This window comes from Camarhynchus parvulus, chromosome 5 (genome assembly GCF_901933205.1).
Source record: "Camarhynchus parvulus chromosome 5, STF_HiC, whole genome shotgun sequence".
Lineage (NCBI taxonomy): Eukaryota > Metazoa > Chordata > Aves > Passeriformes > Thraupidae > Camarhynchus > Camarhynchus parvulus.
In genome coordinates, this window is record NC_044575.1 from 38,511,025 (window position 1) to 38,534,342 (window position 23,318).

The window sequence follows — 23,318 nt, forward strand, 5'->3', positions numbered from 1 at the left end:
ACACCCATGTAGACAGAGGAGAGAACATGTCTCATCATAGGCAAAAGAGTAAGGGGAGATTAGCTGTTTCATTCTATGAAAGCAGAGGGCAGAAAGCCCTCCTTGAGGTTCCTTGTGCCTTGCAGTAGCTGAAGAGGTAGCAGCAGGCAGATTGTCCAGCCCTGGATAGGGATACTACTCCTACCTCTGCTTTGCTCTTTTGCAATAGTCTTGTCCAGGACCATTGCCAGTATACAAGCATCTCCTCCAAAGCAAACCCCAGAAAGAAAACAGGCAACAGTCCAGTTAACAAATATTGACTGTTCTCCATAAAAACAGTGTGAAAACAGCCCCCAGATTTTAATACAAAAATGTTCCTTTCACCTGTAGCCGTGTATTACAAAGAGAGCAGAGACATGCCCTGTGCTAGCATTCTCATCCCTTGTCTCCTGCTGGCAAACACAATTCTTGACAGAGCCACAAGGTACATAAATCTGTTCTGCAGAGCTGTGTATCCAAGACAGAGCTCCTCACAAGGCACAGAGAGCAGAAAAGGAGGTTGCATTCTAGCCTCACACCAGTGTATTCCAGACAAAGTGGAGGTTTCTCTGGCTGTTATTTCTACAAGACCCATGAGGCAGCATCTTCTCTCAGGGCAGCCTAGGAGCTCAGCTCCTTTCTCTTGTGAGAGCCAGGGAGGCAGAAGGAGGCTGGGAGAAGGGTGGCATGGTTGTGTCTACTCTTGGCAGAACTCCACACCATGAGTACAGACATACTCTGTGTCCATCAGCAAAATCCAGAACTGGTCTTGCACTGTTTGACACAGCTGCTGGCTTGGCAGCTCCATGTCTGCTATTGAGAACTCTTCCACACATGTGCAGGTTTCTGTGGCTGGCCAGACAAGGGCAAGTTCTTCAGTATCCTTCCTCAGAGGGGAGCCGCTTCAGCTTCTCACATCGAGTGAGCTCCCATCTTCCCTCCCCATGAAGTTTCAAAATCCAGCTGTGGAACTGCAAGTCAACAGCACATTGAAGGATGTCTCTACAAGAGCACGGTCCACCCCCAGTGAGGTCCTCCAGCCTTAGTCACTCCCCTCTGCTTGCCAGAGACCCTCTCTACCTCACCACCACGAGGGGGGCATGGAGCACTGCCTCCCTGTCTCACCTTTTCCAGGCTGGGTCTGTGTCCCACACTGATCAGTGTCATGCCCAGCTGAAGGCACATACGGTACAGTTCATGCTCCACCTCTTCTGTCAAGGCGCTGGTGGCTTCATCTAATACTGAAAGAAAAGCCATGAGCCCCACAGATCCTCTCCCAACCAGACATCTCCTGTAGGCAAGAACAGCAACTCCCAATAACATTTCACATATTAACTGGAGCTCACCAAGAGCATCTGCAGAAGGCAAGTGAGGAGAAACCTAAGGACTCTGGTATTCCTCTGGCACAGTTGGTGTCAGGCAACTAGGAAAGCTGTCTTTCCCCTCAAGTACTTGAATCCATCCAAACCACACTGTTCACCTCATCCCTCTCCCTCAATAGCTGCCCACCACTGCCTCATCCCCATCAGGGCAAAAGCCAAGACACGAGCTTCTCCAGGCAGACCACGTGCCAGAGTGCCAGGCTGAACAGCAGTCAGCGTACTCTTCCAGCACAGACCCCACATGGAGCAGGTAGGATGGCCTGTGGCACCTTCCTGACTATTAAGGGTAAATACTACAGACCTGGAGCAAATAAATTCAAATCATCTCTACAGCTTTTAGTTTGCAATCCACAGGTTCCTTCTGCCCAGACATCACTTAGCTGTGCCACGGGCTTCAGGGGAAAGAGAGGTACTTACATGTAGCTACCTGCTACTGAAACTGGCTCTGTTCACCCACATCCAACCTGGCCCTCATGGCAAGTCCTCCAACAGCTCAAGCCCCAGCAGAGCCTAAGGACTCGGTCCCATTAGCTAATCACAGATGTTTCTGTGGTCTCTTAGGACTATCCCACTGCTCCTTGTCTTCTTTTGCCACAACAGGGCTAAATCTTCCATATTGCCCCACAATGGTACAGATGCTCTAGAGCTTCAGATACGACAGCTGCCACACTCTCCAACACATGCACTTTTTTGCACAGCAACTGGTGAGCAGGCTGACAAAGTTCTTCTAGTGCCATTGGACATGGACCATGAACATTAATCACCAGCTCCCCAAGAAGAAAATGTCTTATGTACAGCCTCTTGATTTACCACTGTCCTCACAAATAATGAAACGTTTTCATATTTCACAAATGAATCCTCTGTGTGCTATGCTGCTAAAATAATGGCCGAGACAAAGCATGTTCCTAGCACAAAAGGGATTTCATGAGCTGTCTCTGTACCAGCTTCTCTATACACCAAAGGCCTTGTATTTTTTTCTCCCCTCTTTTGTAGTCAGTCACTCACCTGCGTATTTTGGCTGGAGGTAGAAGAGCCGTGCAAATGAGAGCCTCTGCATCTCCCCTGGGGACAGGATGTCATACCTGCAGCAGGGTTGAGATTCAACACCTTCCTCAAGAAACAGAGCTTGTTTGCTGAAAATCTTATGGCTTCTGATACTGGAGACCAGCAAACAACTGTCCCTGTGTGTCCCTTGTGCCCCCTCTGTACTGGGACTGGCTCTGCAGCCCTGTACACAGTCAGCTGCCCGCAGAACACTACAGCTGGTGATTGTTGGCATAGATGCTTGGGCCATGAAGGCTTTGCTCCTGTATAGTGTCCACATCTCACAGAACACAGATAGACACAGATAAATCCAGCAGCAATGTGAATCTGCTTAGAAGTGTTCCCCACTCAGAAATCACCCAAATACACACAGACAGTGGGCTCCCTTACCAGTTCCAGTCCACCTGTTCATCCAGTCCTCCAGCCCTTGCCAGCAAATCAGTCTACAGAGAGCACAGCAGACTTGTGAACACAGTCCCCAACCCTATCAGCCTATGGCCCTGAGCATAACCACCCGCTTTTTGCCAGTCTCCCTTTCCCCACTGGAGCTGAAGTTGTACCATATTTCTCCTCCTCTTTCTGTCCCATAGACAGCTGTGTCCCAGGCACAGACAATGTCCCCACATAAATTCAGCACACAATCATGCTGTGCTGCCACAAGAAATCATCCCTTCTTCCCTCACTGGTGGCACCAGGAAAGAAGGCAGCAGTGCTATCAGTGACTCACCAGCCCAGCCAGCTCCAGGAATCGCACAATCCTCTCATCATCTGCAGACCCTAGGGAGAAAGCCATACAGCATAAGGAGAGGCAGTGTGTGCTGAGGCCACTGCTGAATGAAGGAGTTGGTGAGGCAGGAGGGAAAAACTGGAGTATCTCCTGAGGCTCAATGTAGTTGACCTGACCACTTAGTTATACCAGATCCTGTACTTTGGCAGATAGCCCCAAAGATTGACCTTCCTTGAAAGTATTAACCGTGCCTGTGAGCAGCATACCAGGAAGTAGCTGGGCTCCACAGATACACCTGAGATTTGCCTCAGTTCATGGCCACAGCCAGAACACAAGGATCCAGGCTTCAACTGCCAAGGCCCTGCCCAGTTTCTCTCTTAGCTGAGACTGCACACTACAAGTAGTGGAGTCATGGGAACAGGGCTCAGGTAAGAGCCAGCAAAAGGACCCTATGTGGAAGAGAAATACCTCAGGGTGAGTCAGCTGTGGAGCAGAACATACACTTGAGCTGGTACAGTTAGCATTTACGGAAGTTGAGAGGAAGGGCTGTGCATCTACCATGGACCTCTCTGAAGCTGCAGGAGAGCCACAAAAGTAGCTGAGGGCTGTAGTTAACTCTCAGCAAGATTGTGACTCCCAAGCCACAGCAGACCACATGTGGTCTGGCTTTGGAAGAGGGTAGGGGAGAGAAAAGATCCATATATTCTGACCACAACAGTGTGCAAAGCCCTGGGACATCATTTTGAAAAAGTGGAAAAGTAAAAGATGGAGGTGGATGGAAAATAAGATTAAGGCAAATATGGCTTGCTGAAAGTCAGACTGTACTAAACAAATCAGACGTATCCTGACAGCAACATATAACATGTCCAGCACAGCAGGAAGAGCATGGCCAGCTTGTCCTCATTATACTAAGAGAGCAAGTTCTTATCAAGTGAGTATGCTCCCTCACAAAAGGAGGGGGACACAGAATTGACCTTAACACACACTAATCTTCTAGGGAACACCAGAGCAACAAAAGCAAAATGGATGAATGTTCCTGATGGGTTACAGCAGGGAAGAAGCTGCACGGGGTACAGGACAGTGAGGCACTACCACAGCGTTGGTTAATTGCTCTAAGGGATTTTCACAAACCTGAAAGTGGATAGATCTCCTTCAGGGGATAGATCACCTGTTTAACAGAGCAAAAGAAACCATGTCAGAAGGAGCTGGACACTTCATCAGAGATGCAATAATATAAACTCAGGCACAAGGGAAGGAGCACCCACAGGTATCCTCCCTCTTGCAGGGTTTGCAGGGCATTACGACAGCTGGGAGCACAGCTGAGGCCAGAGCAAACACAGACCCTGGGCTCACCTGCTCACGCAGGCTGCCGTCAGTGAAGAAGGGCCTCTGTGGTAGGAACACCACTCCTCGGGGGCCAAAGCAGGTCAGCATCCTGATGCTCCCTGCACAGAGACACTCATCACATCTGCAGTATCAGGCAGGAACTTCCCACTGCCCCATGTAGTCCTGTCCCATGAAGTAGCCAACTAGACCCCACAAAAGTGTGTTTGCAACACAGAGCAAAGCAATGAGAGCCAAAGCCTGTGACAAGAGATGGGTGGCTCAAATCAGTGTATCAGTGACACATTCACCATCACATGGTGGCACTGGTCTCACAAACTGCCACACTGCCATCTTGCAAACTCAGGGTAGCCTTGGTTGAGAAGAAGAAGGCTGAGGCAAGTAGCAGTCCTCACCCCGTGTGCTCTCCCAGAGCCCTCCGAGGACCCTCAGGAGAGATGTCTTCCCTGTACCAGTGTTTCCCACAATCATCACACTGTTTCCTTGTGAGATCCTGAGGTTCAAGTCCTTGATGAGCAGCTTGCCAGAGGACGGTACTGAGAGTGTCACTCGCTCCAGAAGGAAAGCTGTGTCCCTTGGCACTGGGTCCTCCCCAGAATGGCTACTGGGCCACCACCAAGACAAAGAACAAGAGATCCGAGGGTAAGTGACCACGCTGAGATTGGCAAAAATCAGGGACCTTAGACCCCCTGTGCCTCTGTGACAGTAGCCCTGCCCCACACACCCTGGGAATGACAACTGACAGTGAGCACTGCCTGCTCCAACCAAAAGCATGCAACATACTGTGACACCAAGGGCCACCTCCCTCCCATGGCAACCCCACACTCTGGCACGTAAGCTACAAGCCAGCCAGTTGCTGAGAGGCGACTCACCCGTCCAAATCCCAACTCGTTTTGGCTTCTGAGTAGTTACCATTTTCTTTTCTGCCAAGGCTCAGCAAGGTCTCCTGCAGTTCACCAATCCTAGACACACAAGAGGTTGCATGAAAGCCAGGGACAACTACAGCAGCCTCCTCACAATATCCAAACTTGCCCATGCTTGCACAAAAACAACAGGTTTTTTGTTTTGTTTTTTTTATCACAGACCTGGGCACAGTCTTGTTCTGCACTGCCCTTTCCTCCAGAGATGTGCCCACAGATAAGCTCACCTGTGTGTGTAGCCAGCTACATCAGTAACAGTGCTGGAGAGATCTATGAGCTGGCTGAAGCAGCCAATGAGGTAGATGGAAACAAAGGCATTCTGGGGAGAAATCACATGGCAGAGTAAGGGTCAGTGCTGAGCTGGGGCCCTGACCCTTATTCCACGACTGCAAGGAGGCAGCCAAGGAGTCCACACATTTGGCCACATCAGCTGTCTCAGGAGGGATGAATGAGGAGTGGTGAAGTCATGCAGGACGGTGGGAGTGAAGATGACCACATTTGAAAGAAGCAGGGCTTCCCTGCTCAGTGGAGCAGTTTCTGCCAGGTAGACACACATCCTGTCACCCAGGGATGGTGTTTGCAGAGTGCCTGATGGCCTGCCTAGGGCCCAGCATGCTTGCCCAAGTCACACAGGTCCATACCACCACCCCTGCCTCAGCACCGTATATGGCTCAGAGCAGGGTGCCTCAGCCTGCAGTGCCCACTTAGCTATTTTTAGCTCTGCATTCTCTGTCACAAGCCAGCTTTGAGTATCCGTAAAGAGTCAGGTCAGGAAGGTGAATGCAAGCCAGCTCAGCCTCACTGGTGGCAAGGCTCACCACAGGCAGTAGCCCAGGGCATAATCCAGACCCACAGCACTGTACAGACCCATCTCCACCTGCACTGCTGAAAACCAGAGGCTTTCTGACCTCCTGGGTTTTTTAGACACAGAGGTCTGAGCCAGGAAACACTTACATAAATGTGTCCTTGACAGTTCTCACGCCCAAGTTAATCAGATACCAGCTACCTACAAGCTCCTGTTTCCATAACACTGAGAGCTGGGACAGTCTAACCTGAAGATCAAGTGCTGCAGGTTATCTAGTCCCAGGGCCACCAGCACCACATGAAACCTCCATCCTCAGTGCCTGCTCACCCTCCACAATGGGGTCACAGAGATAACCCTTAGCTCACCTTGCTGACAAGGGCACTGAGCTCTGTTGGACTCAGGTCACCGTAGACACCAGAAAAGATGGGAATGGCAATGACCACGTAGCTCAGGATGCTGCCCAGGTAATCAAAAGTGTTGATCCCAACTGGGCACAAGCACATTGAAAGAAGACAGTGAGTTAAAGTAGAAACCTCTGTCCCAGCCAGGCCCAAGTGCTGACCTTGAGCCCAATCAGAGGAAGAGCCATGTTCTTGCCTCGGCCCTTTATGATGAACCAGAGCAGAAAAACCCATTTTGCAGGATAGCACAAGCACCAGGGTAAAAATGCATTTGCCAAGCAAAGAGCACTTTGGGGCAGGCCCCTGAGCAGAGAATCATCATCCAGACACACAGCTCAGTGTGTGGGGCAAAAGCCACTTTGCCTGCTTGTTGCTATGCTTCAGGGGCCTGACTGATTCACTGTTAACAGGAGGGAAGGGCAAAAAGGAAGCTCTCAGGTGAGACAGTTTGCCGTGACAGTTGCCAAGTGTATCTTGGGAGCACATGGGCAGAAAGACTTAAGATTCCAAATTCCCACAGACACTTCTGTTCAGGGTTCTCCCTTCATTACACTGCTCAGAAGCTCACTGTGCTGCTAAGATCAGGAACAGCTGTCTTTATAGGGTCATTTAAAGAAAAAAACTGGACTCAGTGAAAAAGGGAGAATGAATATTTTCAGGGAACAGCTATGCCTAAGGGACAGGCTCTATAGGAAAGAAGTTTCCACAGCTCCCAATAACATACAGAGTGCCCAAAGCTCAGGCCGTTCCCTCTTTTCTTGGCGTGTGAACACCTGCACCACAAAAAGCCAGATTCTGGGTCCTCTACAACTTTGCCTCTTTATGAGGCTTTTACACAACAGGATTTTTATTTAGCACTGCAGGAGGCACCCTCTGTTCACCCTCAGGGCTTTCACAGAGCAGCAAGAGGCAGAAGAAGAAAACACAGCACCCACCCAACTGCTCTACCAGTAGAGTTTCCCAGTGTGTGGGCCATCAGAATGGAGTTACCACACATCCCACTCTCCCCACAACTCTGCCCACTCACTGTATAGCCACAGCTCCTTGCCTATCAGCTCTCTCTGGGTCTTCAGCAGGCTCTGCAGCCTCCGGTTTGTGCGCATGTGCTCCACTCGCCCAGCCCTGTAAAAGTAACATTGCAACATGCCAGACATCCTAGAACCTTGGGCTTTAAAACTGAAGCTCTGAACGGGCCTGGCACCTTTGCTTCTGACTAACAAACTCTTTATTGACCAGGAACTGAATAGCCGGGACTGCCTTCCTGAAGGGTATCGTCAAGGAACTCTGGCTGAATCAAGCAGTCCTATAAATCTCTCCCAGAGCCCATGGCTGCTGCTGTTGCAGCCGGAGCAGGTAAAGCCAGGCCAGACACTGTCAGAAGGCTCCAGCCTGAAGCAATGTACACCCAAGGTCAAACACAGTTCTCAAGTACAGCCTGGCTGGAAAAGAGGGATGGTACTGCTACAGAGCTGGACCCAGAAAGGAGAGGGCAGAGGAGAGTCCAGGGGTGATAATCAGCCCACATGGCCTGCATGGCCAGCAGCCTTAGCCCACCTCTTCCCACTTCCCACTCCACAGGAATGGGCAAAGGCAAGTCCTAAGCAGTACAAGCCCCAGTACAGGTACCCCAGCTCCACAACTTCCCCCTTCCCAGGGCTATCTCCATCAGGTCACCCACCTCACATGTTAGTGGTGATGCTCCAGTGGCCAGGCTGAGCCAGGAGCAAGGAGACATCTCCTAAACCATCACCTTCAAGCAAGTGTGACAGCTCCTGCTGCTGCTTTGCAAGGCCTGGGCTGCCCTCAGGTGGCAAAATGCAGAGAGTGCTCCACATGTCATTTCAGTCTCCCACCTGCCATAGCACCTATTGCCCCTGACATCCAACACAGGCTTGTGCCCACTACACATGATCTATGCAACAGAAGAATCACTAGGGCCCAAGAAAACAGGGCCAGAAGCAGCACAAAAACGTCCAAAATAAGATTTTTGAGGTCTCATTTCTAAAGATTCTCAGTTCATAGAAAAATACATTTTCTTTCTCGAAAGTGAATCTGGTTAGAATTCAGTTTGGCTCTACTGCCTTACAACACATCTCAGATAACTACTGAGCTGCAGTCCTTGCTTTCCATGTATTAGGAAAGGAGAAAGGCTTGGATACAAGGAATTAAAGGTGAGAAAGGAACTGGGGCCCTTTGTTCTAGAGCTATTATTCTGTTGCAGATGAGGAGAGATTGCTGTATTGGTTTCTTCTTTTCCTCCATTTCACTTCACTTTTAAAGCAAGTTTGCCAAGGACTTGGTAACAAAAGAAGTAAAAGGGTGGCAGTGCTCTGCTTCTGTTTCTTCCTTTACCAAAGCAATGTTTAGGCAGTCTTAAGAGGACAAGATCACAAGCTAGAGAAGTTGAGCAATCAAAACCAGCCAGTCACCATATGCTCCTCCTCTTGCAGGATTCTAGGAATGCAACCTTTTAAAAAATTCCTTTATTTTTAATTATGATGCATACCATGAAAATACCTGGTTATGTGCAACTCAGCTAAGTTCTAGTTTCACACAAAATTAATATTTTCTACTAAAACATTGTACTGAACCAAAACATTCTGTTTTCTGGTATAATAATCCACTTTCCATTTTCTACTTAGTAATAGAATTTAAAAAATCAAAAATGTGAGGGAAAGTACTGCATCTTAAATAAGGGCATGTAATTACAGTATCTTTTCCATTATAAAAAATTATCATCAACCAGTAAGAATCCGAGTACAAAAAAACCCCTCAGACTTGCCAGTGCAAACCAAGATTGATTTTGGTTATTTAAATGAGTTTCATGCCTGCCAATGTAAGTTGTTATGAAATCAGTGATTTTGAATCAAACCACTGTGAGGGCAGCACCACAGCACTTGAAATGCTCACTCAATATAGCATGAAGGAGCCAAATACAGGTCATGGGCAGGGAAGACCAGAGAGAGGACATGTGCTACAATTCCTGGAAGAAGTGCAATTTCACAACGTATAGAGCAAAGGCAGACTCATGACAAGAGAGAAGCAACAACCTCCTGCCACCCCAACACAAGCTACACCAAATTCATGCTTCTTTTCCTGGTGAACCAAGCAGCAGCTCAACAGGCTTCAGGGCATCACTAAATGGGGGAGGTGCTGCTGGGCTCCTGATTGTGTGCTCAGCTCTGGGGTGAATGGCATTGAGTAAATTCAGAGCACCAGTACAGCATATGGAGGGTCAGGGCACAGACTGAGCAAAAGGAGCAAAGCAGAGCTAAGGTGGCCAAGGAGCAGCTAGCACACCCACAGAAGACATGCAGGCAAGCAGCAGCAGGATGGGGCCAGAAGCAACATGCAACAAGTCCTCAGCAGAATCAGATGCAATAAGACTTTGAGCAATCTTCCAGGTAAGGACCTAGCAAAACATCAGTAACAGTCTCTAAGCCAACACCAAATCTGTATCTGCCTCTGAGGATGTTAGAAGGGAAGCAAAGGAAAGATAGTCGTCTCCAGTTGCTGTGGATAATTTCTTGCAGATGATGCACAGAATGCAAAGAACCAAGTCTCAGGGCTGTATGATGCTGAAGGGGAAGGGATAGAAAGCTGCAGCAACAGAACTTGGGCTCCTTTGGGATATGTGAACACAACAAGGATGCTCTGAACTGGGACAATCCTTTTGAGGATACAAAGAAATTAACACTACTAACCTGTAGAAAGCAGCTGGTTCTGCATTGACACGAATCTGCATGTGCTTGAACCTGTACAAGCAAAAAAACATAATTGTGCACAAATGCTCAGTGAATTATGTAGCCAAAACCATTCCTAGAGGAAACTTATATTGCATGTTAGAGCAGTGATCTGAGGCATCTCTTCACAGAAATATTCAACAAGCTCAGAAAGGCACCAGAGACCAAGGCTTAACCTGAGGTGCCATCATTCAGGGCCAGCTCAGTGGTACATTTGTTTGATATCCTGCTGTCTCTGCACATCTTCTTAGCCCTTGGGCCTACTTTTTGCTGCTAGTCCAGCATCTCCACCATACAAAATCACCACAGCCAACTGCCCTGGGCTGGGTTCCCTGTGCCACAACAGCTTATGCTGCTGTCCCTGGATGCCTTGAACCCCAGGGAAAGCTACAAAGCCCCTGCTACACACACAGCCAACCCTGCAAGCAAGGGGGAGGAGGGGAGTTGCAGAGCATATGGAAAGACTGGGCTGTGAGACTGAACCAAGGGCATTGCCTGCCATGACACAAGGCTGTGAATGGTTGGCAGGGGCTCAGTACACTGACTGTGAGGCACCATTGCACAGGTAGCCTTCTCTGAGTGTGGGGAAAGTCACAGACAGGAGAATTAGCTACATACACAGCCCTGAACGGGGACAAAAAATCAGCTTTCACAGAAGCTCCCAAGGAGAAGTGAAAACACAGCTCTGCTGGGACTCACCTGAAATCTCCCTCCAGTTTTTCCTGCTGCACAAGTTTAGACACAATTGGGCTCATCAACACTTTGTTAATCATCGTCCCAATGATGAAATACCCAAAGATGCTCACCGGGCCTAGCCAGCCTGTGCTACAGAGGAGAAAGAGAAGTCAGCCAATAATCCAAGCAAAAGGACACTCCTGCACCATTAGGCTCAAGCAATCAGAGCCCTCAGCTGTCACCTATCTTGGCTTTCACAGAAGTTTGGGGCCAACATTGCACATCCCAGGATCCCCAAGGCAGAGTTCTCCTGGGAGTACAGAGACCACTCACCCACGTGTACAAATATCCATCTGGGGAGTTATAATGTGGGTGGCAGGCTCCAAAAGAAGAACACAGGAAAGAGGTGTGCATGCAGGCCCAGGATACATCCTTACCTGTGAAAGCACTGGTATGTGTAGTAGGCCAGTGTGAAGGGTGAGATGACGAGCTTGCTGGCCATGGAGCTGAGCTGCCTGCAGAACCTCTCCACATCCTGGCTGATGCGCTGGTCCCTGCTCAACACAGAGCCATTGACATCATTACAGCCCAGAAGCAAGAGGCAGCATTAAACCCTAAGAGGGCACAAAGCAGGCTGTTTCAGTGCATGAACACAGGACAGGCAGCAGGTGAACAACCTTACCTGGGAAGGATCTGCAGATTTCCCACAGGAGACCATTTTCATGGCCCAGCAGGACCCACCCAAGAGCCTTCATGGCACCCAGGAAGAACAACTCTTGCCATTGCTTTCAACCTGTTCCTTGTATTTATCCCTTGTTCCACTTTCAACGTTGTTCAACACTTGTGCTGAAGGTCTCTGCATCATTGTCCTTTACTCCTCTCCTGGAACAACCCCCATATTATGAAAAACTACTGACTGTCCCTCTAACCTTCAGTACTGGACTGAGATGCCATCAGACCCACCAGGACAGGCTAGAGCACAAGCCAGGCCTTCGCCAGCTATTGGATATTTGCAAACACTTCCATCAAAGCTACCCTTTCACAAGATCCAATCCCTTGGCTCTGCGCGGAGTGCCTCTGGTTCCTTTGTTGCAAAGAAGGAAGTGTTTCTACCCACCCCAGCCCACAAGAGCAGGAAGCAGCACACCAAGCCTTCTCACCTCACTAGCAGCAGGCACATGGGTGACAAACCCTCAAGTCCCATCTATCCCACTACTGAGCAGGAGTTGCACTTGGGATAACTAGGAAGAATTTCAGTATATTTACTCCTCAGCACCTCATCTGTCCAGAGCACATGGATGCAGGCTTCAGCCTACTGTTGCTAAGCTCCAGTGGAAAGGCCATAACTTAATGCTGGAGTTCAGAATGAAGAGCAAGGATGGACTCCTGGATAGTCTCAGAGCAGATACTACCACAAAGGCACTCATCTTTTAACACTTTTGCAGTTCTGGAACAGCAATAGATTTAATTCTGGGGCAGCTCTCACCCTGACTGACCTCGCAGCATCATTTTTCCTTCTCCTCAGACTGTAATATTCCCACAAAATTGTAACTTAAATTGTGCTAGAGTCTCATAGGAGGATATTGCTTTTTACAAGCTATTAAGTAACATGCAATGAAAATACATGAAACACAGGAAAGCATCAACTCAAATGCCCTACTAGGTGCTGCAAGTGCTTGTATGCCACTCAGAACCCACTCTTCATTCCTTCAAAGTGGGTGACTCCTTGCATTTAACACTCAGTTTTGTTTCCACTGCATAACGGGAGGTCTCTCTTGCTCTAGGTTTGTTCTCTAAGTACCTGGTGCAGGGAAAAAGCACTCAGCAAGGAATTGCAAGATGAAGAGAATTTTTGCAGTGGCACCAAAACCACACTAAACAGTAAGACAAAGTTGGAGCAGAAGCAAGGTGTAATGAGACATACTCCACAGTAATCCCACACATTTGGTCTGCAAAGGCCATGAGAGCTGTCTCTTGCTGCAGGGCAGACTGACCCAGTTGTCTCCTGCATTTCACTGCACAATGTGAACATGTTCCCTAGTTAAAAATAAACCTGAGCAGAATAATCATGTGGTGAGGGGCCTCTGTCCTTCTCTTCCACTTGTGTCCCCAAAGAAAAAGACAGGCATGCAGGAGCTACTGGCTTCACTGTGCTGCACTGCCTGGGAATAGCTGCATGCCCTGGTGACAAACATGTTTTCTTAACCTCTCCTTGTAACTCCATGCCACTGAAAACACTATCAGAAATGAACACTTAATGATATTGGGAGTAAACACAACAGCAACCCGGAAGGGCATCAGCTTGATAATGACGACCTACTGCACAACATGTGGAGCTGTTTGACCCAAGCTGAACCTCTCTCCCTGCTTGCTGCTCCCCCTTAGATACCCAGCATGTTTTCTTGCAGCAGCCACACAAACTGCCCTGCTCTGCAATGAAGGAGCAAGGACAGGCAGCCAGTAGCAACAGGCAGCAGAACTGCAGAAGCTGCTTCACTTTCTTGAAGTTTCCACTATTAGCAAGGGTTAGGAGTCCCTGCAAGACAGCAGTTTTTTCCCCAGGACCCTGGGCATGGTCTCCTCTTGCCGTCAACATGGAATATGGCACCAATGCAGTGACTAGATCAGAGGTGCCCACTCCAGCAGAAGAAAGCTTGGAGTCTCAAAACAATGGTATAACAACACATTATTTAGAAAACATTCCCCTTTGATTTCTAGTTTTTCAGCTAGTATTTAATAATAACAACTTTAAATTTTGGAGAGGGAAGAATCAGGGAGATTCTACACTGAGATTAGCTCAGTTGGTTAAAGCATGGTGCTAATAATGCCACAGGTTCAATCCCTTTGTGGGCTATTCACTTAAAGAGTTGGACTCGATCCATGTGGGTCCACTCCAACTAAGAGTATTTCGTGATTCTGTGACCTCTCACATGATGTCTAACATAGGATTTTTAGCTTTTCACAGTGTGCAACTATGACAGCAGTGCCCTGTGTGTGAGGACAGGCTGGAAGGCCAAGGTCCACACACAGCTGTGAGGAAGGGCATTCGACCTTTGCAGCGCAGCCCAGACAGATCAACAGCTCTGCAGTAAGCAGGACAGTGCACAAAGCAAACTGGAGAGGGATCCACAAGGAAAGCTCCTCCTCTTATATTTCAAGTCACCACTGACACTTCCTTCCTAGGAACAGGAAAGGGAAACGCAGCCCTCATACAGTGCAAAACAAAGCCCTTCCTGATTTGGCTCCCATGGGTTATCAAACCACTAAAATACAACTGAACTGTGCTCAGCTGCAGATCCTGGTGTTTGAAGTTCAAACAGAACAGGGACTGTGCTAATGCACCAGCAGTGTGAAGGAAAGGAGAGGCACTGCTGACTCCAGCCAGGCCCTTTGCAACATCACACAGTGTCAAGGGTTGAGTTTGCAGATAGCATGTTTTATAGCAGCACTAGATAGATCCTTGTTCCAATGGGCATCCACTTTCCTTGCAGCTGAAACATCCTGCCCCTAAAGCCATCATGACCAGCAGTCACAGGAGTTCCCAGCAATAGGTATTACCTCCCACCAGGGTAGAAGACGGTCCCTAGATTTGTGCCTAGATGGTAAAAGCTTCTAGGGCTCAAGCCCCTACACAGAGACAAAGAGAAGTCAGGAAAAGGTAGGCAGCAGCCCAGGAGAAGCCAAGCAAGATACTGAAAGATACTGTGCCAGCAGCCTACGGGTTATCGATGTCCTCACGCAGCACGAGCAGGTTGTAGTAGACCTGGCCTTGGAAGTAGCAGCTGTGGAGGTATTCAGTGAGGGATTTCCTCCAGTTCACATACATCATGTTGCAGATAAACTGGTCGAAACTTTTTAGCTGGAACAAGGGCAAAGAGATAAGTGAGAACAAACATTTTTTCAAAACGAAATAAAAACATCATGCCAGGAGCCATGAGCAGCTTTCTCTTCCTTTCCCAAGACACATGAGCCTCTGGTCTTACCGTGGAGTTCACAATGATCAGAGTCACAGCAACGGCAGTCAATGTTTTGAATCCGGAGAAGTCCTTGTTCCCTAGGACCTCATAGTACTGGCTGGGGATGACGCCGACCTGGTAAATAACCAGCTGCTCTGGAGGAGAAAGGCAAGCAGGGGAAGGAATTGATGGACTGCGGTGACAAGGCAAACTGGGGACCACAGGGAGCAGACGTGGGGTACAGCCCCCCAACCCCACCACCCGGGCTCACCCAGCAAGGCGACACCGAGCAGCGTCAGGAACATGAGGGCGCTCGGGGAGGGCCACCCGGGAAAGAGCACGGCCAGGAGCCGCAGGAACCGCCGCAGGAACAGCCCGTCCAGCCGGGAACCAGCCCTGCAACGGAGGGAGACGCGGGGGGTGGCAGTGAGCTCGGGGGTCCCACCCCATCTCCCCTCCGCCACGCTCCGGCCCAGCCCGCTCCGTCCTCACCGCCCGCGGGCCCCGGCGCCCCCCGCACTGCTGCGGCCCCCCGCCATCGGCGCCCTCCGGACCTGACCGGCCTGGCCCGGCCCGGCAGGCGAGACCCGCCCCCGCGGGCGCTTTACATGAATATTCATCACCTCTCCTCGCCCTGCATCCGCCCCGCCGGGAGCGACCGCCGCTGCCGCCGCTTCCGCGTGCGGCGTCACCACAGAGCTCCCGCCCAGCGCCGCCTCTCCCGCGCGGCCGAGCGGGCACAGCGCCCCCTGGCGGCGCCGGGCGGGTGTGCTGCTCAGCGCCCGCGCCGTCCCCACAGCGCGGAGCCGGGCGGGCCATCCCGGCGGGCCGTGCCGGCGCGGTGCGTGTGCTCGCGTCTCTCACCTCCTGCCCCCCGCCTGCTCACAGAGCCGGACCGGGGTGCCGGGAAGGGTCCAGGGCCGAGCCGGAGGGCCGCAGAACCGGGCACTAACCCCTGTCTTGAGGGAGGAGCAGGGCAGGCACGAACTGATCCCTCTGCGGATCCCAGGGGCTGAGGGACAGTCGCCGTGGGCAGCAGGTATTGCCCGCCTGTTAGAGGGGAGACAAGAAAGAAGCACCAGTACTAATTCTGCACATTCGTCTTATTTTGGGGTGGGCAGTGAAGTTTCAGGTTGCTTCCTAAGGACTCACAACTGGCAGTGGCCCCTGCAGGGGATTTCTCAAGCCGGGACATTGGGATTAGGCAGACATCCCCAGCGCGATGGTGAATGGCAGTGCGCGCTCCCCACCCTGCTGCAGGAACGCGAACGAAGCAGCGCGAAACCCCCGGCAAAGGGAAAGACTTCAAGAAAGCAGCAATGAGCTGTCAGTGAATGGAGCCTCACCGGCTTCTCAGTGACAGTTTTAATATAGAAACCAACTAATTTTTTTTTTTTCAGGTTTGGTTTGGAATCTGGTTTCATAACCCAAAAAGTTATGAAATATTTCAGAACAAGTAAATTTCTAGACAAACCTGGTGATTAGAGATGAGAGATCCTATGAGCTGCCATGCCTTCCTTGTGGACTCCACCCGATGTGAGGAGCGTCAGAGCCGAAACCCCGTCAGGGGCTCGGAGACTGGCATGATCAGAACACTTGGTGGCTAGATTTCGATCCTGCAAATGAATTGCCAGTTTGGTATGAAGGCTGGAAGGTGTCACAGGTTTAAAGGGTGTTTTTATAAGATGTACACAAGGTGAAAATATAAGTTTTAAAAATTTTGTATAAAGGTAATGGGGACAAGATGGAGGGAACAGGGCGTGTCTCATCCTTCTTCCTTCTTCTTCTTGTTCTCCATCTTCTGCTGTGGTGTTGGCACTCAAAGATTGGTTTGGGGAAGGGGTGCACTGTCAAATGAGTGGGTTAAGGAAAAAAATTTGTGAAATAAGAGACGGAGCAGCGTGAGGGTGGCTGCCTTGCTGGTCAGACCTCTGTCTGCCAGGGAGAAAATTTTGTAAATAAGACTTAATAAACAACCTGAAGACCGAACAGCAAAGAGTCAGTCTCATTCTTCAGAGCCTGGGGTCGCTCCCTGGACCACCCAACTCACCTCGGGGGCAGAGAACAAGCAGCCGACCCCGAGATTCCTTACTTATGTGTCTCTCACCTACCATCCAGTTGATGCCATTTCTTCTGCAGAGCCTTTGGGCTTTTGCGTGTACCCTGTGGGTCCCTCTTCCCATATGCCTAGTAGCTTTGTTCTTCTGCCATTTCCCTGCCTCCCAGCCCGCCTTCTCTCCCTTCATCCTCATCTCCTTCATCTTTGCTCTGCTGCTACCTGCTCAGTGGTCCAGATAATTCATACTTCACACTTCACAAAATCAGTGTATATATTCTCAGGGATGAAAGAAGACACATCAGTGTGTTTCCTCAGCAAAAGGCCTTGTCTCTAAGCAGTGCCCTTTTCTCCTTGCCCTCATCTCCCTTCTCTCATCTCTTTTGGAATTCACAATGCTATCAGTCATACCTAAAGGTTAAGCTCCAGAGGGCAGAGATCAGCCCTGTGAAAACCTGACCTCACTGATGACTAACTTTTATGTTAAAAGAATCATGGGGGTTTTTTTCTCAGCTGTTGCATCAGACCTGGATGACGTTTGCTCCTAGGCAGTCACATCCTCTCATGGGGCAGTACTGCAGCTGTGGCAATTGTGTGGGTCACCTTGTCAATGGCTACCAGGATTGAACTGATTCCTTTGCTGTCCACTTTATGATGAGGGGGTATTCCTTCCCTCCCAACTGATGAAATGGCTTTGCAGCACCAGGGGAGTCAGAGGATCGAACACAGAGATGAGATGGCCACAACTGTCTGTCCCAAGCCCGCCCTCCTACTTCTTCCTTCTCCCAGCCCTTTGTTCTGTCACTGGCACCCCACGACCTCCACGTGATAAAGCACACGCTGTGAGCTCCCTTTGGCATATCAGCTTCATGATTTTCCCTGGGAACTCTCCTAAGGCAGCCAAGATCAAGAACAAAAGAGAAGTGCTTTCTCAGTGCCTCTCCATCCCCCCTCCGAGGCTGTGCCCTAGACACTCAGCTGCTGTCAGCACAGAAACATTTACATCTTTTACAGCACTCCAGCTCTACTTCTCACGTTTCTCCCCCAGCAAACACCATGGCCATTTCAGTGTGTGCCTGGGGGCAGGGCTTGGGAAAGGACTGGGGAATCACAACTTGAGCAAAGTTTTATGGGTCTGTTTGCACTGAAGGGCCATATCTCAGCTCCCTGACTAGCTACAGACCCACGAGAAACCCCCTCTGCATTGCTAACCTGTCACCGAAGTGTATGCCATGAATCCAGGGAAGGGAGAGCTGGGCCTGGCTTGCTGCGTCCTGGGCTCCTTGAGGCAGTGCAAGTTAATTCCTTGTGGTGTTTAACCGCAGCCCCATCTGCTCCTGCTTGCTAGGTGTGAAACATCCCATCCCCCATCCTCCCCTGCATGTTCCATGCATTTTTGCCCTGCCCTGGACCAGTGAAGGAAGCCAGATCCTCCTGCATACCTGGCCTCCCTGCCCCTGGCTCACGTCGTTCCCCACTGCCCCTCTATGTTTCCATTTCCCTGTGGTCCCTCTCTGCCTGCTGGCCTGAAGCTGGGATGCAGGGAGAAGCCTGACAAACCCATCTTTTGCTGCCTTTGTGTGGTAAGTGGTCCTGGGTGTCCTCAGAAGCACGCAGCAGCTTCTGTCATCAAGAAACGCGAAACTGCAGCCTTGAATCTGTAGTTTGCTTTCCCTCCTTCCCAGGTCTTCCTTAATGCTGCTGCCTTTGTGATGTTGCGTAATGAAGCACTGCCAGAAGATTATCCCCTTCCTGGGCTTTCCAAAACTGAATCCACCGTTTCCTGCCCATGTTTCCAATTTCAAGTCCCCTCATAGGTACCTGTCCTCACCGGAGCTTGCAGCTTCTTCAGTGTGGGATCACCTAAAAGCTTTAGCCCTCCAGCAGATCATTAGTAAGGAAGGGGTAATAAAAACTCCCATCCTGAGTTTCAGCTCTGTCTGTATTAGGGTGTGACCTAAACCAGCTAATTTTCAGCTGGATCAGCAAGCTGAACTGACTGACAGAGTCCCTCACACTCCTGTGCCACCCCAAAGCAGAGAGTGGGAATGGGAAACCGAGGGGGAGCAAACAGCATAGGCCAGGCTCAGCACGGCTTAAACCTCCATGGAGCCGCACCACGGGCTCCTGCTGTGATATCTTAATGATTCTGCCTTTTCCTTCTCCACACTCTGTGTCTTAATTAGCCTTTCCCCCTCCTGTGGGCCAAACTGCTCTGCTTTCTTTTCAATCCTCCTTCCTTGTGCTTTGCCTCTAACAGTATCTTTCTACTGTACACTTCAAAGGGTTTGCTTGCTGCATCTCCCCCATGCTGGCATTGGCTGGTAACACCCCCGAAGCAGGCCAGGTCTGCCATGAACTCATAGTCATTGAAACGGCTTTGGGCCCTTTGGATCTGGGTAAGAAGCAGGCATGGGGGAGGAGAGGTCAAGGATTTTCGGCATTTCACCTATAAGAAGAATTATTAGTAACACAGGAAAAAAAAAAGGGGGGGAAGGGACCCCTCCTCCACCCACCCACCCTCCCCAGAGGAGAGCCCGCTGAGGGCAGAGTGCTTTTATGTGCAAGTGGGAGGGAAGGAGAGTGTTAGGGCTTCAGAGGGAAATGCTTTGATCTTGACTTTGAATCTCCTTCAGTTCCCAGCTCTCCCCCACTCTCCCACCTATGGCCAGGACCACAGGATGAGGCCAGGACTCCTAGTCCTTGCTCAGTGCTATGGTACTTCACTTGCTGTTTCACATTTAATGTCCTCCTGTGCACCTGGGAGCCTCACAGAGGCCTCGTGGAGCAAGAGCACAGTGCCAACACCAAGTTCAAACTTTCCCCCTATCTCACAGAATGGGAAGAGAAAGGGACCCCAGTTGGGCAGAAGCCAGAAGGGAAAAGAGCCCCGAGATGAGCAGAGGTGAATTAGAGATGGGACCTGCTCTCAAGGTTCCCCAGGGCGGCCATCAGGCAGATCTGGCTCTCCCATGTGTCCTGGTGCATTAGACTGGTCAGTGCTGAACATGACCCAGGAGATGAACTAGGAAGCAGTAACCATTAGGAGAGGGACAGGGAGTGGCTCTCAGAAGACAGCACTGATGTCCCCATGTCCCACAAGGAGTTATTTTAAGTTGGAGAGAGGAGAACAGAAATGACAGCCCTTGGTGTTCTCTGCAGGATGGGAAGGAGATGGCACTGATGAGTGCTGGACGATGGGGAACGACCCTGAGTTCTGATTCACTTCAAAGGAAGAGGACTATAGGGTGTGAGAGAGACTTAGGGGCCTTCAGTTTCTTGTCCAAGGTGGGATCTAATGTGTAGGCAAGTTCCCCACTTCCCTTGGGAGATTAAACTCCTGACTGGGCCTTGCCCTTAAGCTGTCTTCAAGTTCAAGCCAAATACTTCTGTGTCTGTGTTGCTCCTTTTTTTCTCAGCTGAAGTCACTCCTGTTAATTGTTGTCCCTTGCTGAGGTTGATGCACTTGAATATCCCTGCCTGCCAGTTCTCACTTCAGCACCACTAAATAGATTTTTTCCTCACATCATCTCCTATTTATAATTTAATCACTCCAGCTCTGCTACTCCTGGCTGAAAACTTCATATAGTTTGTTAGTTTCCCTTTCAGTATGATTGAAGCAGACCTGTCTGCCGGTCCAGCACTGTCCCAGGCATGCACAGACCAGAGGGTGCCCCACAGGACTTCTCTGCAGAGCCCAACCATTGCTCTCTGAGCATCACTGTAAGGGCTTCAGCACAGACATGAGGCAGTGGGTCAAAGGTGGTTTCAGGCCTGGGAATGGGAAGTACCAGACAATGTGAATGCCAAAACAGGACTTCTATCATTCACAGTAAACAAGTTACTACAAAAATTGAGTGGACTTCATGTTTTTCAGGTCCCTCTTGGGCAATATTGCAGCAGAACGCCTTGAACCTCCTTCTCCCTAAGACTGGTGGGCATACTGCAGCTGCAGCAATCTGATTTCTCTTGCCAGTTCAGGCTGCAAGCTCTGCTCATTGCTCTTTCCTTGTGGAGCAATGCAAGGCACAGGAGAGAAAGCAGCCAAGACAGTAGACACTTAGGACCCTCCTAGGAGCTCCCATGCTCTCATTTCCATCAGCCCCTCTACAGTCCCATCTCCCCTGACTCCCTGGAGAGATTCAAATTCTGCAGTGCTCTGGAGCAAGAAAGGTGGGGAAAACAGAAGCCAGGGTACCAGCAATAACTTTAAGAGGATGGATGTGCCAATTTAGCCTATGTATAGAATATAAATAGGTCATAAAGTAGTGTGGGTCAACCTTTTCCAGCTCCAGAAGTGGTTTTGGCAACTGATCCACAGTCTGACCTGCCCCAAATGGCATTTGGCTGCCCAGGTGTTTCAGTTACATCCCATCCTCTCTGAATAGTCTCATCTGGTCCAGCCATGGACAGCCCTGCAGTAGGCAGTGTGCTCTGACTCCCTCTACTCCTGGAGGTCCCCTAGGAGTGGGACTGGAGAACTTTCTTGATGGGGTGGATAGATGAGTGTTTAAATGTTGTCCCCATGTGTGACACTGTCAAGATTGCCACATTCCAGTGACAGAACTAGTGCAAGCCCTGCTTTATTATACAAGAACTGAGCACTAAGTCCTTGAGACATCCTCATGATGTCTCAAGAAGTCTATCTGTTAAAGAAAGAGGTTGTTAATGACTTGGGAGAAAGCTCTGTGCCCAAACCTGGAGCAGTAAAACTTGCCCTACAGCACGTGCCTGGAGACCCCCCACAGCCGGACATTTCTGCACCTTTTCTCTGAGCCTTGTCTGGGAGAGAACGGGCTGCAAGCAGGCAGGTTAAAACCCAACAGACAGAAAAGCTTCTGGCAGCTATAGCTAAGCTGCAAAGGTCTCCATGGTTGTAATGATGAAGCATCCTGAACCAAAGCAGGAAGCACGCTGGTCCCCCACTGAACTCCTCCAAGGAACAGAAAAATGCTAACTACTTGTTTATAAGCTGGAAGCGGGTGTGTGCAGTCATCTGCATAACAGAACTGCCCAAGCTGTCTCTTTGTGTGTTTTCCAGCTCCTATGTTAATCACTGACCCTGCTGACTCTGGCATTTACCAGTGTCTCACTGCCCTGTGAGCACCGCTTTGCATTTGCAACCAAAGAAGTTAAAAGGATGAAGGATGAGAAGGGAAGCTCAGCAGCTGTGGATATGAACACCAGCCTGCCAGAGGGGAAAAGAGCCAAGACTGGACAGGTTGATAGAGAGAGTGGAGCTGGCTTTGAAAGATTGTCTGAAGGGGATAAAGCTCACCAGGGAATGCTTTAGGTCTCTCTTCCTTGCACTGTAGCTTCTCTGGGTCCAGTGAGAGTGACCTCTTTGAGTCCTGAAGGCCGGGGTTCAGTGTCACCTGGGATGATGACTCCTAACTGAGGCTGGGAAGACTCAATCAGCCTGTCCACAGCTTCCAGGGAGCCCTTTCCTCCGGTCAAACCCTCCCTGCATTCCTGGGATCAAATGTGAGACAAGAGAAGTGGGAAAAAATGCTCAGGGAAATGTGCTGCAGGGCAGTGAAGGTATGCCTTGATTTGTGCAGCAATGCTTGCCCCTGGACTGCGGTGTAAGCAAAGGCAGCAGGAGAGGGAGCTGGGCACATTTAGCCTTTGAAATATCTGTGTTTGGTTGCTTCCTGAATTGCCCAGGAATCCTATACATGGTGTCTCTGTGAGCCCTCCTGCCCTCTCATTGCCAAATGCTGCAGCAGAAATGAGTGCCACAGTGAGGTTCCCCAAGGGCAGAGGCGTGTGGGGCAGGAAACCCTTGCTGTCTGTGGCATCAGGAGTTACTTTGTGCCCCTCACTGGATTTGGAGCAATTGTGGCAGGTTTCAGGCTGGTCCCCAGGGATAGGCTGGGGAGAGGGAGAGGAGACTAGATACTGCCTGCAACCAGAGCTACACACACACAGGGGACATGGAAATACTGATGCAGTTAGCGAAGATCCCAGCTCTTCCCTCTTGACCAAACTATGACCCCCGTCATTAAAATGCACCCAGGCCTCACACCCAAGACCAGATGGGCTCCTTGGGCTCCTGTTTTGGGGTGGTGTAGGTTGGGACGAGACAGGTTCTGGAGGAAGCTCTAGAGCTCTAGACATGTGCAGAGGCCATAGGGTGGAGGTGGTGTTGACAACTTAGCAATGCTGGATCGATGCTGGAGCGAGGTGCCTGATGTGCTGGCTGTTTGCACAGCCTCACGTGATGCCAAGAGACAGGATGAAGCCA

At 50.2% G+C, this 23,318-nt stretch overlaps 1 protein-coding gene across 7 annotated transcripts; it reads right to left on the bottom strand.

The window, feature by feature from the left end:
- Window positions 1–285: 285 nt before the first annotated feature.
- ABCD4 (ATP binding cassette subfamily D member 4) lies at window positions 286–15,737 on the bottom strand. 7 transcript variants are annotated; one of them, XM_030950010.1, is made up of 19 exons: window positions 15,639–15,737; window positions 15,287–15,411; window positions 15,043–15,170; window positions 14,779–14,918; window positions 11,497–11,613; window positions 11,084–11,209; window positions 10,346–10,396; window positions 7,669–7,763; window positions 6,606–6,727; window positions 5,663–5,754; window positions 5,388–5,477; window positions 4,911–5,116; window positions 4,525–4,616; window positions 4,303–4,339; window positions 3,172–3,221; window positions 2,835–2,887; window positions 2,406–2,482; window positions 1,144–1,259; window positions 286–989 (listed from the first exon to the last, which is right to left on the bottom strand). In XM_030950010.1, exons 1-19 carry the CDS (start codon window positions 15,653–15,655, stop codon window positions 894–896), a joined length of 1,830 nt encoding a protein of 609 aa, XP_030805870.1. In that variant the 5' UTR covers window positions 15,656–15,737; the 3' UTR covers window positions 286–893. The 7 variants fall into 7 exon arrangements, 6 of the variants coding, with proteins under 6 accessions (XP_030805870.1, XP_030805869.1, XP_030805874.1 ...); XM_030950009.1 differs by having other exon boundaries at window positions 4,911–5,119; XM_030950014.1 differs by having other exon boundaries at window positions 4,911–5,119; window positions 15,043–15,165; window positions 15,639–15,649.
- Window positions 15,738–23,318: the final 7,581 nt, after the last annotated feature.

Bases quoted from the DNA above. Each gene is read 5' to 3' on its own strand.
- ABCD4 (XM_030950009.1), bottom strand. The intron at 7,764-10,345 runs GTTAGTAGTGTT...TTACTTTTACAG, and splicing joins GAACCAGCTGCTTTCTACAG to GGCTGGGCGAGTGGAGCACA. The intron at 3,222-4,302 runs GTTTGTGAAAAT...CTTTCTCCCTAG, and splicing joins GGAGATCTATCCACTTTCAG to GGTCTGCAGATGATGAGAGG.